General features: G+C 45.0%; 1 protein-coding gene across 1 annotated transcript in view; it reads right to left on the bottom strand.

The window, feature by feature from the left end:
- Positions 1-9,799: 9,799 nt before the first annotated feature.
- The window catches only part of LOC129391707 (homeobox protein ESX1), an 11,727-nt gene continuing 3,881 nt past the window's right edge, over positions 9,800-17,645 (bottom strand). Inside the window, exons 3-4 of the mRNA XM_055081603.1 lie at positions 13,493-13,538; positions 9,800-10,333 (exon numbers count right to left, since the gene is read on the bottom strand). Of these exons, the coding sequence (XP_054937578.1) occupies positions 9,800-10,333; positions 13,493-13,538 (580 nt within the window). The remainder of the gene's footprint in view (positions 10,334-13,492; positions 13,539-17,645) is intronic.

The raw sequence follows: 17,645 nt of genomic DNA, 5'->3' as shown, positions 1-17,645 counted from the left end.
GTCTTTGCGGCGGGGAGGGATGTGCAGCCTGTGGGGCGCCATGCCACCAAGATCCACTTTCCCCTGCGCGAGTGTGGTCCTGGCGCCACCCGTGCCCACACGTCTCCTGCGCCCCGCAGCCCTTTACTTGCTTAGGGAAATGGTAGAAAGCTGGGGGCGGTTTCCCTGTCGCCTTTTAAACCTGCCTCCTTCCCGTAAGTCGGAAAATCTGTCCTTAGAAGAAGGATAATTTTCTATTATCCTTCCCAGCCAGGGCAGTCTGTATTATGAAAACAGAAGATATTTGTCAACATGTAAAATGTTGAACATATGTCTTGCAGGTTCTCCCCTACCCCGGGGACCATTTTCCTGAGAGTGACTGGTCTGGAATCGTCCAAACTGCCTTGCTCAACACCCCACTCCTCCCCCACCCCTACTTTCCATCCCCTTAGCAAATACTTTCCTAGATGGTGTATTCACCTAAGAACTGTAATTCTGAGATCTCACCCATTTATGTCCACTTGCTAGCTGTGTGGCAGTCACTAAACTACTCTGAGGTAATGGCATCAACCTCACAGAGTGGATGAATAAACCTCCAATCAACAGGGACTTCCCTGGCGGTCCAGTGGTTAAGACTTCGCCTTCCAACGCAGTGGGTGCGGGTTCAATCCCTGGTCGGGGAGCTAAGATCCCACATGCTTTGGGGCCAAAAAACCACAACATAAAACAGAAACAATATTGTAACAAATTCAATAAAGATTTTAAAAACGGTCCACATCAAAAAAAAAATCAACATAAGTATAATATTTCGTGATACATGAAAATTATATGAAATTCAAGTTTCAGTGTCTGCAAAGTTTTATTGGAACACAGCCATGCTCATTCATTTAAAGTCTACGGCTGCTTGGTAAGTCACTAAACTACTCTGAGCTGACGGCATCAACCTCACAGAGTGGATGAATAAACCTCCTTTATTCACTCATTCCACATGTGCCAACTGAGCACCTACTCCAGTTGGGCCCTGGGCTAGGTGCTGGGAGCACCTAGGGAGCAAGGAGATGCTTTCAGGGAGCAAGACAGATGCTTTCCTTACTGTCATGAAATTTGCCTCCCTACTAGGGACTCAGACAATAGACTAATAAATACACGAATGGTGGTAAGTGTGTCCACATAAGGCACATGGTACAAGGAGAGAGAATACAATGGATTCTGATTTAGGTTGTGAGGGCAAGGAAGGCCACTCCAGGAAGGGACACGAAAGCTTAACCTGAAAGATAAATAAGCCGGATGAAAGGTGTTGGGCAAAAATCCTGAATTGGGAAAGTTTCATATGTTCTATGAAAGGCCATGTGACTGGATATCAGGAGTGAGGAGGAGAGATGCTCCAAAGGAGTTTGGAGAATGAACCAGGGGACTATTGGTGTTGTGCATTCTGTGGATTTGGACAAATGTAGTACGACGTGTATCCATCACTACAGTATCAAACAGTATTTTCACTGCCCTATAAATCCTCTGTGCTCTGCCTACTCATCCCTTCCCCGACCCCTGACCCCTGACAGCCACTGGTCTTTTTTTCTGTCTCCATAGTTTTACCTTTTCCACAATGGCATATAATTGGAATCATACAATATGTAGCCTTTTTAATTTTTTTAAAACATTTATTTATTTGGTTGCACCAGGTCTTAGTTGCAGCAGGCAGGCTCCTTAGTTGCAGCACATGAGCTCCTTAGTTGCGGCATGTGAACTCTTAGTTGCGGCATCCATGTGGGATCTAGTTCCCCGACCAAGGATCGAACCCAGCCCCCTGCATTGGGAGTGCGGAGTCTTAACCACTGCACCACCAGGGAAGTCCCAGTATGTAGCCTTTTTGAGTTGGCTTTGTTCACTTAGTAATAATGCATTTAAGGTTCTTCCATGCCTTTTCATGGACTTTTATCAGATATCTTAATATGTCCAAAGAGCTAAAGAAAACAATGTCTAAAATCTAAAGGAAAGATTCCACTCTAATAAGTAAACAACTTGCAACTTATTCCCACCCTCACAAGAAAAAATATGAACAGATTAAAAATCAATGACTAGAGATTGGTTCAAGATGGCAGAGCAGAAGGACGTGCTCTCACTCCCTCTTGCGAGAGCACTGGAATCACAACTAACTGCTGAACGGTCATTGACAGGAGGACACTGGAACTCACCAAAAAGGACATCCCACATCCAAAGACAAAGGAGAAGCCACAATGAGACGGTAGGAGGGGCGCAATCACAATAAAATCCAATCCCATAACCGCTGCGTGGGTGACTCACAAACTGGAGAACTCTTATACCCACAGAAGTCCACCCACTGGAGTGAAGGTTCTGAGCCCCACGTCAGGCTTCCCAACCTGGGGGTCCGGCAACGGGAGGAGGAATTCCTAGAGAATCAGACTTTGAAGGCTAGCGGGATTTGATTGCAGGACTTTGAGAGGACTGGGGGAAACAGAGACTCCACTCTTGGAGGGCACACACAAAGTAGTGTGCACATCGGGACCCAGGGGAAGGACCAGTGACCCCAGGGGAGACTGAACCAGACCTACCTGCTAGTGTTGGAGGGTCTCCTGCAGAGGCGGGGGGTGGCTGTGGCTCACCGTAAGGACAAGGACACTGGCAGCAGAAGTTCTGGGAAGTCCTCCTGACACAGATGTAGAGAACAAACGTATGGACGCCAAGGGGGGGAAGTGCCGAGGGGGGGGCAGGGTGGTGGTGTGATGAATTGGGAGATTGGGATTGACATGTATACACTGATGTGTATAAAATGGATAACTAATAAGCTGCTGTATAAAAAAATAAATAAAATGAAATTCAAAAATTTTTTTTAAATCAATGACTATTCTTGGCTACATCAGAGAATTGAGGTCATGGGACAAATTGCAACCACCAAACTGGAGAAACAGGTGATGCTAGAGATTACAGATTATAGTGAACACAGATCAGCACACCTGAGGCAGAAACTGCTCTAATCTGTAAAACTGGGACTTAAATGGTAGCTTCAATGAATGGCTGGTGACTGAGTGTGGACTAATTTGAGAATTAAAAACTCCTGGGGGCCTGATCTAAGCAACCACCCCCCCCCGCCCCCGACAATCATGGTGTTTACCCTTCAGATCCTCAACAGGTTTTCTTGGTAAAGATCAGAGAAAAATTGCCTGCTGTTTGGCCAGGGAGAGGGGAGAAGTAACCATTTTGAAATAAGCCAAGAGCATTTTCCATACAGTGGCCTACCCAGCAAGGGAGAAGACTTCACCAGAGCCTTCTTGGACTTGGGGTAAGGGAAATTACTAAACGTCAGACCCTCTGGCCATCCGCCTTCACATAAGGGAAGAAAAAACCTGAGAAGTACTTGTGAAGGTCACAGCCCGGGGGACAGGCACACTAAACGACCGAGACCAAATCATAGGATTACAGAACGTGTCTCCTCAACACAGACCTGATGAAACATCAGTAAGGGCTCCTTACTCTTTCAGCTGTGACAGTGGGTCACAGCTGGAAAGAACTGAAGGCTCAGACTCAATGGGGTTTGTAGGGGAAACGAAAGATGCCAGCAGACAAAACCAAAGACGCTGGAAATTGAATCCTCTGATACTACAGATACAGAAAACAGTAAACACAGCATATCTCCTGGCCAAATAAAAGTAAGATGTCATACAAAGGTCTGTCTATGTCCTAATACCTGACAATTCATGATTGGCTTTCAACAAAAAAATTACATGGCATGATAAAAGGAAAGAGTCTGAAGAGACAAAGCAAGTGTCAGAACCAGATTCAGGTATAGCAGAGATTATGAAATTATCAGACTGAGAATTAAAAATAAATATGATTAATATGCTAAGGGCTCTAGTGGAAAAGGTGGACAACATGCAAGAACAGATGGATAATGTCAACAGAGAGATAGAAACCCTTAGAAAGAATATAAAGGAAATACTAGAATAAAAAACACTGTAAAGAAATAAAGAATACATTTGATGGACCCATCAAATGATTGGAAAGGGCTGGGATTAGTATCAGAGAGTTTGAATTTCTATCAGTAGAAACTTCCCAAACTTAAATGTAAAGAGAAAAAAATGGAATAGAATATCTCCAATCATTGTGGGACAATTACAAAAAGTATAACATATGTATAATGGGACTACCAAAAGCAGAAGAAAGAAAAAGAAACATGAAATATTTGAAGTAATAATGGCTGGGATTTTTGTAAGATTAATGATAGAAATCAAACCACACGTCTAGGAAGTTCAGAGAACACCAAGCAGGATAAGTGCCAAAAAACCCCCAAAACTCGCCTAGGCATATCATATTCAAATTGCGGAAAACCAAACACAAAGAGGAAAATCTTGAAAAAAAAAGTCAGAGAATAAAAACACCTTACCTAAAGAGGAACACAGATTGTTTCCACAGGGAGGCTTGTTCTGTATGCCAGTCTGAGTCTTGCCAGAAGCCTGACCAAATGGCAAGGTCATTAGCCACATCCATGAGTCAGTGAAGATACAGCAAGCCTTCTTTGTTGAAGCGACCTGGACAGACATCCACACTGCATGAAGCTCTGCCCATTGTGCACATGCTCGGTAAGGGAAAGGTCGTTCTCAGGTTGGATGGCAGCTGCGCCCTATTCCTGCTCGTTAGTAGTTAACCGGGAGGAGCCATCAGGTGTGCTGATCAGGCCCATTTATGGTCTAGGGAGGTCTTTGTATCTGGACCCTCATAGGGCCAGTGGAGGCACTGGCTCTTCGGGCAGTATGCCAGAGAGCCAAAGGGACCCTCCTGAGAACTTTTCAGGGAGTTGTGAGACCCCATCTGGGCCATGTTTTGCTCATTCCTATATGTACCATTTACATAGAAGATTCCTGAGCCACCTCCACGAGGTGACTTGAGACATCTGCTTGTATCCATGACATGATTGGAATTTATGGTCTTAAGATTACTTCACAGCCATGAATCATGTGCTCAATATCCACCAAGGCCCAATAACGGGCCAATAATTGTGTCCCAAGCTGAGACAGTGGGGCTCTCTCATTCATCTTCAGACTCACCAAGAAAGGCAAAGGGCCATCACCATGCAGCCTCCCCAGGTAATCTGGTACCTGGCCCCGAGTTCCTAAATGGGGAGCCCATCAATCTCCCTTGAGGCCCCATTATTGAGTGACCAGACCCAGCGATGTCTTTGGGAAAGCCCTTGCCCAGATTGTCCAGAAGAGGGCGCCTGAACACCATTTTTACATTATTCTTTTCTTTGGTCAATTTTTGCTTTTTTTTTTTTTTTTTTTTTTTTTTTTTTGCGGTATGCGGGCCCCTCACTGTTTTGGCCTCTCCCGCTGCGGGGCACAGGCTCCGGACGCGCAGGCCCAGCGGCCATGGCTCACGGGCCCAGCCGCTCCGCGGCATGTGGGATCCTCCCGGACCGGGGCGCGAACCCGTGTCCCCTGCATCGGCAGGTGGACTCTCAACCACTGCGCCACCGGGGAAGCCCAATTTTTGCTATTTTTGCAGTAGTTTTTTTTTTTCCTGTGCCCAGAAAGAGGGCAGAGCTATGGTTTGGGGCCTGCTGTGGCACTAGAAGGTTCATGGCAGTTGGTCTGATGGGCTTTGTGGGATTCAGACAAGTGAGCAGAACTGAGGCCCGTCCCCAGCAGCAGCAGCAGTATTCATAGCTCTGCAGCTTGTGTGCTCATCAATGAGTGTCCATACAAATCCTTCTTCTTCCTTGGCTGCTGGGCATTGACCCTAATGAGTGAGAGCTCAAGACACATCTGTCCCTGTAGTACTGAGAAAATTCTCCCAGCTTCAGGGAAGCAGTGGGCGCTTTCTGATTCCTCTACTGTTTTGTTCCATCTGTTGTTGTTAGTGTCTTATTTAATCATCATCATGGTAGCTAATGTTTATTGAACACCTACAGCTTGCCAGGCATTGTTCTGAGTGCTCTACATGAATCTCTTCATTTCCTCTTCTTTTCAGCGCTATGAACTATTATTAAGATACCATTGTATGCATGAGGCTCAGAAAGCTGAAACAGTCTGTCGAAAGTCACAAAGCCAGTACGTGGCAGAGCTATGGTTTGAATCCCTCTGAGCCCGAAGTTTGCCTTCTTCCTATTAAGCCACAATGCCTTCTACACTTCCTCCTCCCAACCTGCATGCCTCTACCACTCCATGCCATCTCAGCAGCACAATGTCTGTGTGGGTCCTGGGTTTGTACGGTGTCTTCCAGGCAGTGAACTCAGAAATGACACTTAGCAAAGCACTTTCCTTTCTTTGTTGGCATTGAGACAGATTGTCTTACATGAGAAACCAACCACTCCGTATACAAAGCACACTGGTTAAGGGCAGGGGATCCCAGCCTTGGAGATTTCATAGACTAATAATATTAGTAAAATAAAACTGGGTTCTGACACAGGTCATTATCTTTTCATTTTACCAATTAAGACCATTTAAAAGAACACCATTCATACTCCTACTACTACTACTAACAGGCGTAATATCCAATCCTTAGAGAGAAAGTTTACTGTGTACCAGGTATTATTCTCAATCTTTCAATGAACTGATAAATCCTCACAAAAATCATATTCAGTTGGCATTATTTTTATCCCCATTTTGTAGAAAAGGAAACTGAAAAAGAAATATTTTGTAAATTACTCCTGACTCTGCCGATAACCATTATAGTATACTCTCTCTCATCTGTGTTTCACAAAAGCTGTCTTTATTTGCTTATTTTTTTAACATCTTTATTGGAGTATAATTGCTTAACAATGGTGTAATTTTGGGATGATTCGTTGCCTATTCAGAGATGTGGGGTACATCAAGTTGATTGTGGAGCTTTAATCCGCTGCTCCTGAGGCTGCTGGGAGAGATTTCCCTTTCTCTTCTTTGTTCACACAGCTCCTGGGGTTCAGCTTTGGATTTGGACCCGCCTCTGAGTGTAGGTCGCCTGAGGGCGTCTTTTGGGAAGTCTGTGGTCGTCTGCCAGTGTTCACAGGTGTTCTGTAGAAGTTGTTCCACACGTAGATGTATCTCTGATGTATTTGTGGGGAGGAAGATGATCTCCACGTCTTACTCCTCAGCCATCTTGAAGGCCCCTCACACAAAAGCTATCTTTAGAAGAAACCATCAAGTATACAAGGGAAGCCCTGATCTCAGAATTTAGGAATAACCAAGTAAAAGCAAAGACAGCCTGGGACTTGCATCTTGGGCAAATTAAATGCTCTGTGTCTCTGTTTTTTGAAATTTAATATGAAAATACGAATATCTGTTGTGAGGAGTAAATGACTTAATACATACTGAGGCCTAACCCAGTGACTGGCACATAATAAGGACCCCCCCTAATACATACCAGCTGTGACATTTATCATTGTTATTCCTTCTGGTACAGCCTTGCAAACTCATGTTTTGCTGGGAAGAAACTGAATATGGATACTACAGACTAGTCCTGTTACTAAGGTCAGATAGTTTCTGTGACTGACTATACCCTCCAATTTCCCCCTCCTTGACTGAACTGAAGCAGGCAGAAATGTTTGGGCTTTACTTCCCATTGGTTGAAATTGTTGTTGCCATAGCAGCACTCAAGCTTTCCTTCTGAAAACCCTGGGGAACAGGTGCTTAAAAACTTGTTCTGAGACTTCTGCAGCAGCTGCTCTCAGGTTGGGTGGTTGCTCAGGTATCGAGGGTTAGTAAGGGTGGGAGGGCTCTGCAAAAATCATCTGCAGTGGTTCTCCCCATTCATCACCCAGACCCCAAACCTGACCACACCCCTGACCCTTCACACCCATTCTACCCATCTGGCCTCTAATTAGGAAGGTAAAGGAAGAAGAGGGACTAGGAAAGGCCAGTGGGAGGGAGGATAAAGAATGAGTTGTCCTACCAATATGTGAGGATAAAATCTCAGAATTTTCCTTCTCATGTTGGAGCACAGGTCTCCATGAGGGAGCTCTAAATAGGATCTTTCCATGGATAATGACCCTGCCTCATTGGCTTGGTGTTAGAAGTCTTGTATTTGGCTCCAAGTCAATTCATCAAGAGCCATTTTACCAAAAGTCAAGACACAGAATGAGCAAGTGAACAAATGGGCCATTCTTTGAAGGATCAAGTTACTGTATGACTAATTTGCCAGAGCTTACCAATTTACCAACTTACCAAACACTTTTTGTTGTTTTTTTATGTATTTATTTCAGCTTCATTAAGGTATACTTAATATACAAAAATGCACATATTTAATGTATACATTTTAACAAGTTTGGACATATACATACAACCATGATACCATCATGACAATGTTATTTTTAAATACAGAGTTTGCTGTAGTTTTCTTTGCTCTAGTAGGCATGGGCAAGGGCTGTGGAGAGCCAGTTCTACAACGTTCTGTGCCTCCAGACATGTCCCCTCGCCATTCTTCAGTCTCTCCCCAGTCTGGGATAGGCAACCCAGGAAGACTCTGTTCTTCCCCCAGCAAATCACCCTCTCCTCCACCCCTCCCTTCAGCTACAACAACATGAACCTGGCTGAGGGCCTTTTCCTGTGTTCTCACATAGCCTTTCCTGTGTATGTGTGTGTGTGTGTGTGTGTGTGTGTGTGTGTGTTTTCCACCTGGACGTTCCATTTGAAGAAGGCATCAAGAACAAAGGTAAGGTCTATCTGCTGCTTTTATTTATTATTTTAATAAATTTATTTATTTATTTTTGGCTGTGTTGGGTCTTTGTGGCTGAGCGTGGGCTCACTCCACTTGCGGCACTTCTCATTGCAGTGGCTGCTCTTGTTGCCGAGCATGGGCTCTATGTTCGCGGGCTTCAGTAGTTGTGGCATGCGGGGTCAGTAGTTGTGGTACGTGGGCCTCGTTACTCTGGGGCATGTGGGATCTTCCCAGACCAGGGATCGAACCATTGTCCACTGCATTGGCAGGCAGATTCTTAACCACTGCGCCACCAGGGAAGCCCTCCCTTCAGTGTTGAATTAGCTGGAACCAGGGTACTCCCAAGGATGTTGAAGGTGACCAAATACACTTGAAGGCCACATCATCCGTCAGCTCTGAGCTGGGGAAGGAGCTATGATATGCTTTCGTGTCTGGGGGTGGGGGAGAGGGCGGGAGAAGAGCCGCACGCGGGCCTAGACAGTCTCCTCTTGTGTTGCCTTCGCAGAGGTAGGCCCCTCCCCCTCCGCAAGCGTGGTTTCTATCCCCCTGTGCCCTCCACAGCAGGGAAGGCGGTGAACAGAACTGGGAGAGAACCAGATGACGCCCTGCTCCCTCTCCTCCATAAAGCCCTATGAGTAGTCACCGCAGAAGTGTCCCTTGGAGTCCTCCTTGTACCTGAGCTGGTCACCACGAATGGGCCTCAGGCCTGCTTTGAAACACACCGTTCTCCCATTCGAGACTCACACCACCCGTCTTGTGCATCTCGGTGGTCATAATGGGGCAGGGTGTGGGGAGCATGGGTGCTGGGGGAGAGGGTGGAAGAGGACAGGTGGGTCTGTGTAAACCCCTCCTGGGCACCTGGGAAACTTCTGAGATGTGCATGGCCTATGATGGTGACTCAGGGCTGTTACTGCATGAAAGGAGGCCTCCTGGGCATTCGGTCTGAATGGCGTTGGCTTAGCAATTTCCATCAAATTTACTAACCCCATGTGACACAGAGAACAAATATGCAGAGAATTCATAACTTTATTGAAAATAACAAAAACATGCCCTAAAACAGTGGGTCAACGACTCTACTTCTATTTAATACACTTGGCAGGCATTTGGGGGACGGTTCTTGGTGGTGAGGTATGCAGAATTTGAATCTGGCTCAAAGGCACTTTGAAAATAACTGTCACAGAGACAATTCAAAAGGAAGTGGGGGCTGCTGATGGACCGCCAATGGTAAGGGCCCATGCCAGGCCACATGAGGGCACCTAAAGTGAAGCAAGTGTGGAACAAGCCAGGGAGGAGGAAGCACCAGCATAGGAGGAAAGGGCGGCCAGGGCGGCCTGGGCGGCATGGGTGACACGATAGGCTCGGGCGGCATGGGCTGCATGGGCGGCATGGGTGGCAGAGGCGGAAGGGGCGGCATGGGCGGCCTGCCGGGCATGGGTTGCATGGGCTGTAAGGGCGGCCTGGGGGGCCTGGGCTGCATGGGTGGCATGGGCTGCATGGGTGCCATGGGCAGCCCGGGCAGCAGGGGCAGCTCCAGCGGCAGTGGCTCCATAAGAACGAAGACCCAATCCAGCTGCTGAAGCAGGTTGGCACTGCAGGTTTCACACAAGCTGATGACAACAGGGGGGACCGGGGGCACGGGGGGCACGTCTCTGAACATTACTGCCCTCCATTGTCTCCGCCACTTGGCCCTTCTATGCTTAAACCAAACCTTGAAGCAGAGAGAAAAAGGGATTGATTAGTATATTGAGCATTTCATGTCAGACATGAAAAATCGCAGCAGGGAGCTCTCGGTGCCTTGGAGATTTTAAACTGCATCAGGAGAAGCTATTTCCTTCTTGCTAACATATCTTAGGATATGTAGCTGAGCTGCTCCCTTCAGCCCCCCTCCCCTCGACGAGCGAGCACCGACTACGTGCCAGGCTCTGGATTGGCATATGGCTTTGTCTCTCCCCTCCCGCCTTTACTATGATCTCCCCCACTCTTAGACGCAGGAGGAGCTGACCAACCGCACTCCGTCCCTCCTGCTATTACTATGCCTGGTGGGTCTGCGTCCTGACAGCTGACCGTCAGCTCCAGCTACCACTAATCCCTACTCACTGGGCAGGCGTCACCTTAGATATGAGGCAAGGTGAGCATAGGAGAAAGTGGGTGACTTTTAAAATCATACTGAGGGGAACGGTCCCCATTTTGAAAAACCCATCTTTGGTTACAGTAAATAATCAATAGGAGTGGGTTGCATTTTTAAACAAAAGCTTTCCTCAAGGATGACTAAAAAGGGTCATTCATCCTCTGGCACCTGGGGATGGTTAAAAAGATGGAGATGGTATTGTGAGGGAGGTTTGGTCGGGGGGGCCCAGGGACTTTGTGGCTCGTCTTGCTGGACACCGGCAGAGCTGAAGCCCTGGACACTGCCTTAATGTTAGACTGGTAGGGGTAATGAACGTTTAGACGAACTCGGCCCAAATTTACTAAAACTCTTAAAATCTTTGCCCGGACAAGAGTTTGGGGGGAAAGAGGCATACCATTGTCACCACTGTCAATGCTGCACGCTCCGCCCCGCCCCACCCTCCACACCTTCCTGGGCTCAGGACCGGGTCAGCTCACTCTGCTCTGGCAACGGTCGCAGGACCTTGGACCAGAGCCTCTGGTGCCCAGCACGGTTGCGCCCTCTAGGAGCTGCTAATCAACCAGGAGATCCCCATCCCGTCCCTTATGCTTAAGGCAAGAGGGTGCAGCCTGCATTTTAGGAAGACAGCCGACAACCACGTGAGTGAGGCGTCTCTAAACGGCTCCCCCTAAATATCTGCCAACTATTAACAACTGAAAGTAAAACCTGTCCTGTGGACTCCACTGCTCCCTCAGCATCGCAGTTAATGGAATTATGTCATATTTCGTATTTGGGGATGTTTCCACTCGGCAAATTTTACATGAGACCAAGGGCCTCCTCTCTCTGTCGCCCCATTTTCCCTCTCCCATCTTAGTATTTGGGCCCTTCTGCTGCATGAATATGTAGTCCAACAAAGCCAGTGTAATAGAGCTCACTTTGGGGGGGCGGGGTTCGAGGGTACCAATGGTCTAATCTGCATAAATATAAGCAATACGCAAAGCTGGCTATCTGAGGTTCAGGCTGACACTACTTCCATATTTCCAATACCGGTTTCATAAAACAACTCCTACTGTCTTTGCAAAACAAGGGAGGGTGTCCATTAAATGTTTCTTTGGGACATTCATGCTGTAGAGTTTGGAAATAGATGAAAACATTCTCCCTTTTTCTTCATTTGTTTCTTGGTGCTCTTTTTCCCTTCAGAACTCCATGAAGAGACTACTGTGTAAACCCAGGACAAGCAAGCCACCAAAACTTCAGTTTTCCTTTTCCTCTGAGCTTGCTTTGCCTGCTTGAGAAAGCAGAGGCCTGTGCCTCCCAAGCCCTGGCCAGACCTGACCGAGAGCCCAGCCCGTGGCCTTAGGCTGCCAGCACTGCTTTCCAGACCCCACCACCAGCTCTGCAGCCCGTGTCCATCACTGCCCTCACACACGCTCTCTGCAGCAAAGCTAGTGAACCCATCCGGATTCTTCTTTCCTTCCTTCCCGCTTTCTTCCCCTCTTTATCAATCTTGTTGTTTAAGAAAATATTCCTCTCCCACAAGTGGCGAAGCCACTGCACTGAGAAGCCCGCGCACCACAAGGGAAGAGTAACCCCGGCTCTCCTCCACTAGAGAAGAGCCCATGCACAGCCACGAAGACCCAACGCAGCCAAAAATAAATAAATAAACATATTAAAATAAATAAATAAATATATATATATTCCTTTGATACAACTTACTGTGTTCTAAGGACAAATAATCAGCTTCTGTGCCATGAGCTACCGACTAGTAACCACTACCTGAGTGAATGAGCAAGTATTTCAAATTAACACAGGTAAGCGACTAGCTGAGAGCCCACCACTGACCATCACAAACAAATTCTTCAAAACCAATCCCTCATAATAGTATGAAAAGGGAAGAAATAAATTCTTAGACATTAGAAATTGCTCAAGAGAATATTCACTGATACATTTGGTCGTTTCATAATGTTGAATTTAGGCAGTATCTCCAAGACATGTATCGATAGTATCCAATTATTCTCAAACCCGCCCACCTTTTGAGGTCAGGGGAAATTTATTCAAATTTGTGCTTTTTGTTTGTTTTATTGTTTGATATATTTAGACAAATTCCTAAAGGTTGCAAACCGTTCCCCCATCTCCATCCTACTGCACGACCTACTACGTTAGCAATGTTTTCAGGCCGCACATTAAAAAATTTCAGAAAATTACAATTTACGGCTGAAACTCTCTACACTGCTCTCCGAAACACATGAAAACAACAGCAAGAGGACCAGGCACTGGAATTTTAAGCCATTCCCCTCCCCATCAGTCTCATCTAAACTAAACTTACATTAGTTGCTCATACGTTGTGTTCCAAGGCGAGTTATTCCCTTACCCGATTGCCTGAATACTTGTAAATTCACTCCTTATACAAAGAGCTTATGCCTGGCTTTAAAAGTTTTCAATAATTTAGTATACTTGAACCCTCTTCTAACCCAGCTATTTGGTGCATTAATTTGAATAATTCCCAAGTCAGAATCAGCCCCCAACAGGATTCCACACAGAATCGCCCCCTAAAGGATAGCGGTTTTGGAAGGAGTTTAACTTTACTGAAGATACATATATTCTGGCCCCAAAGCCCCAGAAGTGCAAACCTTATTTCCAAAACATAGACAAGGGTACAAACACACACCAACTTGAGAATGTCTAGGACAAGGTATCCAATTCCTAAAGCAGGTTTTAGCTTGGCTGCCCTGCCAAGTTGCTTTTCTCAGGTTTACTGACCCGCGCTCTGGCTTCAGTCACTCCCAGGCGTCTTGCAAGCTCGTTTCTGAGGGGAAAAACATGGCACACATTCAGCATTTGACATTATGCATGAAATGAAATATACAATGCACATTTCATGCTATGTTAAAATGTCTATTCAGAGAGTAGCCAAGATGGTGGCATAGGAAAACCCCGAGCTTACCTCCTCCCATGGGTACACCAAAATTACAACTATTTACAGAGCAACTATTGATGAGAATGACCTGAAGACTAGCAGAAAAGATCTTCCACAGCTACAGATATCAAGAAGGAAACACAACGAGATGCATAGGAAGGGCCGAGATGTGGTATAGTCAAGACCCACGCCCCCAGGTTGGCGACCCATAAACGGGAGGATAATTACAATTGCAGAGGTTCTCCGCAAGAAGCAAGGGGTCCAAGCACATTAGATTTCCTAGCTTGGGGTCCTGCACTGGGAAGAAAGCCCCCAGAACGTTTGGCTTTGAAACCCAGTGGGGCTTACTTTCAGGAGAGCCACAAGGCTGTGGGAAATAGAGACTCCACTCTTCAAGGGTGCACACAAAATCTCACATGCTCCAGGACCCAGGGGCAGAAGCAGTAATTTGAAAGGAGCCTGGATCAGACCTACCTGCTGATCTGAAGAATCTCCTGGAGAGGCAAGAGGCAACTACAGCTCACCCTGGGGACACAGACACTGGCGGCAGCCATTTTAGGGTGCTCGTTCTACCATGAGGACTCTGCTGCTGGCAAGCACCCTTTTGGAATCCTCCCTCTAGCTTACCAGGACTGGGACCCGCCCTGCCCACCAGTCTCTTGACACCATTCCCGGGACACCCCAGGCCAAGCAGCTAGCCAGGCAGGGACACCGAATCACCCACCAACAAGTCAGTTGCCATAGGGGCTCCTGAGCCCCCAGCTGCCCAAGAACCAGACCCGCCCACCAGAGGTCCCAGGACCCAGCCCCACCCACCAGTGAGCCAGCAGCCCCTGCACTGGGCAGTGCCTGGCAACCCACAGACCAGGGGTCCAGCCCCGCCTACCAGCACATCCACAGTAGTCAGCCCATCACAGTAGAAGGGCCCATGCAGCCCATATAGAGGGCACCCCTGGAGCATATAGCTCTGGTGACCAGAGGAGGTGACACAATATATTTAACGTGATCAAAGGAAAAAGTCTACAACCAAGAATACTCTACCGGGCAAGGCTATCATTCCGATGTGAAGGACACATGAAGACTTTTAGAGACAGCAGAAGCTAAAAGAGTTCAACACCACAAAACCTGCTTTACAAGAAATGTTAAAGGAACTTCTCTAAGCAAAAAGAAAAGGCCATTACTACAAATAAAAGAAGAATGAAAGCAAAGTTATAAGCTTTTGCACAGCAAAGGAAACCATAAAGAAAATGAAAAGTCCATAGGTTTACCAACTGGGAGAAAATATTTGCAAACAACGCAACTGACAAGGGCTTAACTTCCAAAATATGCCAATAGCTCATACAAGCTCAATAACAAAAAAACAAGCAACGCAATCAAAAAATGGGCAGTAGACCTAAATAGACATTTCTCCGAAGAAGACATACAGATGGCCAACAGGCACATGAAAAGATGCTCAACATCACTAATCCCATATCTGGGCATATACCTGAAAAAGATGAAAGCTCTAATTCGAAAAGATACGTGCACCCCAATGTTCAGAGCGGCACTGTTTACAATAGCTAAGACATGGAAGCAACCTAAGTGTCCATCAACAGATGAGTGGATAAACATGATGTTATATATATATATATATATATATACAATGGAATATTACTCAGCCCTAAAAAGGTATCAAATTCTGCCATTTGTGACAACATGGACAGACTTAGAGAGTATTATCCTAAGGGAAGTAAGTCAGACAGAGAAAGACAAATATTACCTGATATCACTTACATGTGGAATCTGAAAAACAGTACAAGTGAACTTATTTACAAAACAAAAACAGACTCACAGACATAAAAAACAAACTTAGGGTTACCAAGTGGGGGGATAAATTGGGAGCACAGGATTAACAGATGCACACTACCATATATACCAGATAAAGCACAAGGATTTATTGTATAGCACAGGGAACTCTATTCAATATCTTGTAATAAACTATAATGGAAAAGAGTAAGAAAAAAGAATATAGATTATACATATTATTTATATGTATAACCTAATACACTGCTATATATAAACCTCATGGTAACCACAAACCAAAAATCTATAATAGATACACACACAAAAAAAGAGAAAGGAATCCAAACATAACACTAAAGATAGTCATCAAATCACAAGGGAGGAGAGCAAAAGAAGAAGGAACAAAAAAGAACTCCAAAAACAATTAGCAAAATGGCACTAAGTACATACCTACTAATAATTACTTTAAAAATAAATGGAATAAATGCTGCAATCAAAAGACAAAGAGTGGCTGAATGGATACAATAACAACACCCACATACATGCTGCCTACAGGAGACCCACTTCAGATCTAAAGACTCAGAAAGTGAAGGGACGGAAAAAGGTATTCCATGCAAATGGAAATCAAAAGAAAGATGGGGTAGCAATACTTATGTCAGATAAAATAGACCTTAAAACAAAGACCATAACAAGAGACAGAGAAAGACATTACATAATGAGCATGGAATCAACCCAAGAAGATAGAACAATTGTAAATATATATGCACCCAACATAGGAGCACCTAAATACATACAGCAAATAGTAACAGACATAAAGGAGAAATTGACAGTAACAGTAATATTCAGGACTTGCACACCCCACTTACATCAATGGACACATCACCCAGACAGAAAATCAATAAGGAAACACTGGCCTTAAATGCCATATTAGACCTCCATTAGGTCTAATATCTTAATAGATATCTATAGAGCATTCCATCCAAAAGCAGCAGAATACACACTCTTCTCAAGTGCACATGGAACATTCTCCAAAAAACAAGCCTCAATAAATTTAAGAAAATTGAAATCCTATCAAGCATCTTTTCCAACTATACTCCTGTGAGACTAGAAATGAACTACAAGAAGAAAACTTCAAAAAAACACTAACATGTGGAGGTTGAACAAAATGCTACTGAACAACCAATGAGTCACTGAAGAAATCAAAGGCGAAATAAAAAAATACCTGGAGACAAATGAAAATGAAAACACGACGATCCAAAATTTATGGGATGACATGATACTATACATAGAGAATCCTAAAGATGCCACCAGAAACCTACTAGTGCTAATCAATGAATTTGGTAAAGCTGCAGGATACAAAACTAATGCACAGAAATCTCTTGCATTCCGATACACTAATGATGAAAATTCTGAAAGAGAAATTAAGGAAACACTCCCATTTACCATGGCAACAAAAAGAATAAAATACCTAGGAATGAACCTACCTAGAGAGACAAAAGACCTGTATGCACAAAACTATAAGACACTGGTGAAGAAACTAAAGATGATACCCACAGATGGGGAGATATACTATGTTCTTGGATTGGAAGAATCAACATTGTGAATGGCTATACTACCCAAAGCAATTTACAGATTCAATGCAATCCCTATCAAATTACCAATGGCATGTTTTACAGAACTAGAACAAAAAAACTTAAAATCTTTATGGAGACACAAAAGACCCCGAATATCGAAGGCAGTCTTGAGGGAAAAAAACGGAGCTGGAGGAATTAGACTCCCTGACTTCAGACTATACTACAAAGCTACAGTAATCAAGACAATATGGTGCTGGCACAAATACAGAAATATAGATCAATGGAACAGGATAGAAAGCCCAGACATAAACCCACGCACCTATGGTCAACTAATCTATGACAAAGGAGGCAGGGATGTACAATGGAGAAAAGACAGTCTCTTCAATAAGTGGTGCTGGGAATACTGGACAGCTCCATGTAAAAGAATGCAATTAGAACACTCCCTAACACCATACACAAATATAAACTCAAAATGGATTAAAGACCTAAATGTAAGGCCGGGCACTATAAAACTCTTAGAGGAAAAGATAGGAAGAACACTCTTTGAGATAAATTGCAGCAAGATCTTTTTTGTTCCACCTCCTAGAGTAATGAAAATAAAAACAAAAATAAACAAATGGGACCTAATGGAACTTAAAAG

Source organism: Physeter macrocephalus, chromosome 21 (genome assembly GCF_002837175.3).
Source record: "Physeter macrocephalus isolate SW-GA chromosome 21, ASM283717v5, whole genome shotgun sequence".
NCBI classification, from domain to species: domain Eukaryota; kingdom Metazoa; phylum Chordata; class Mammalia; order Artiodactyla; family Physeteridae; genus Physeter; species Physeter macrocephalus.
This window is presented reverse-complemented; position numbering and strand designations above follow the sequence as displayed.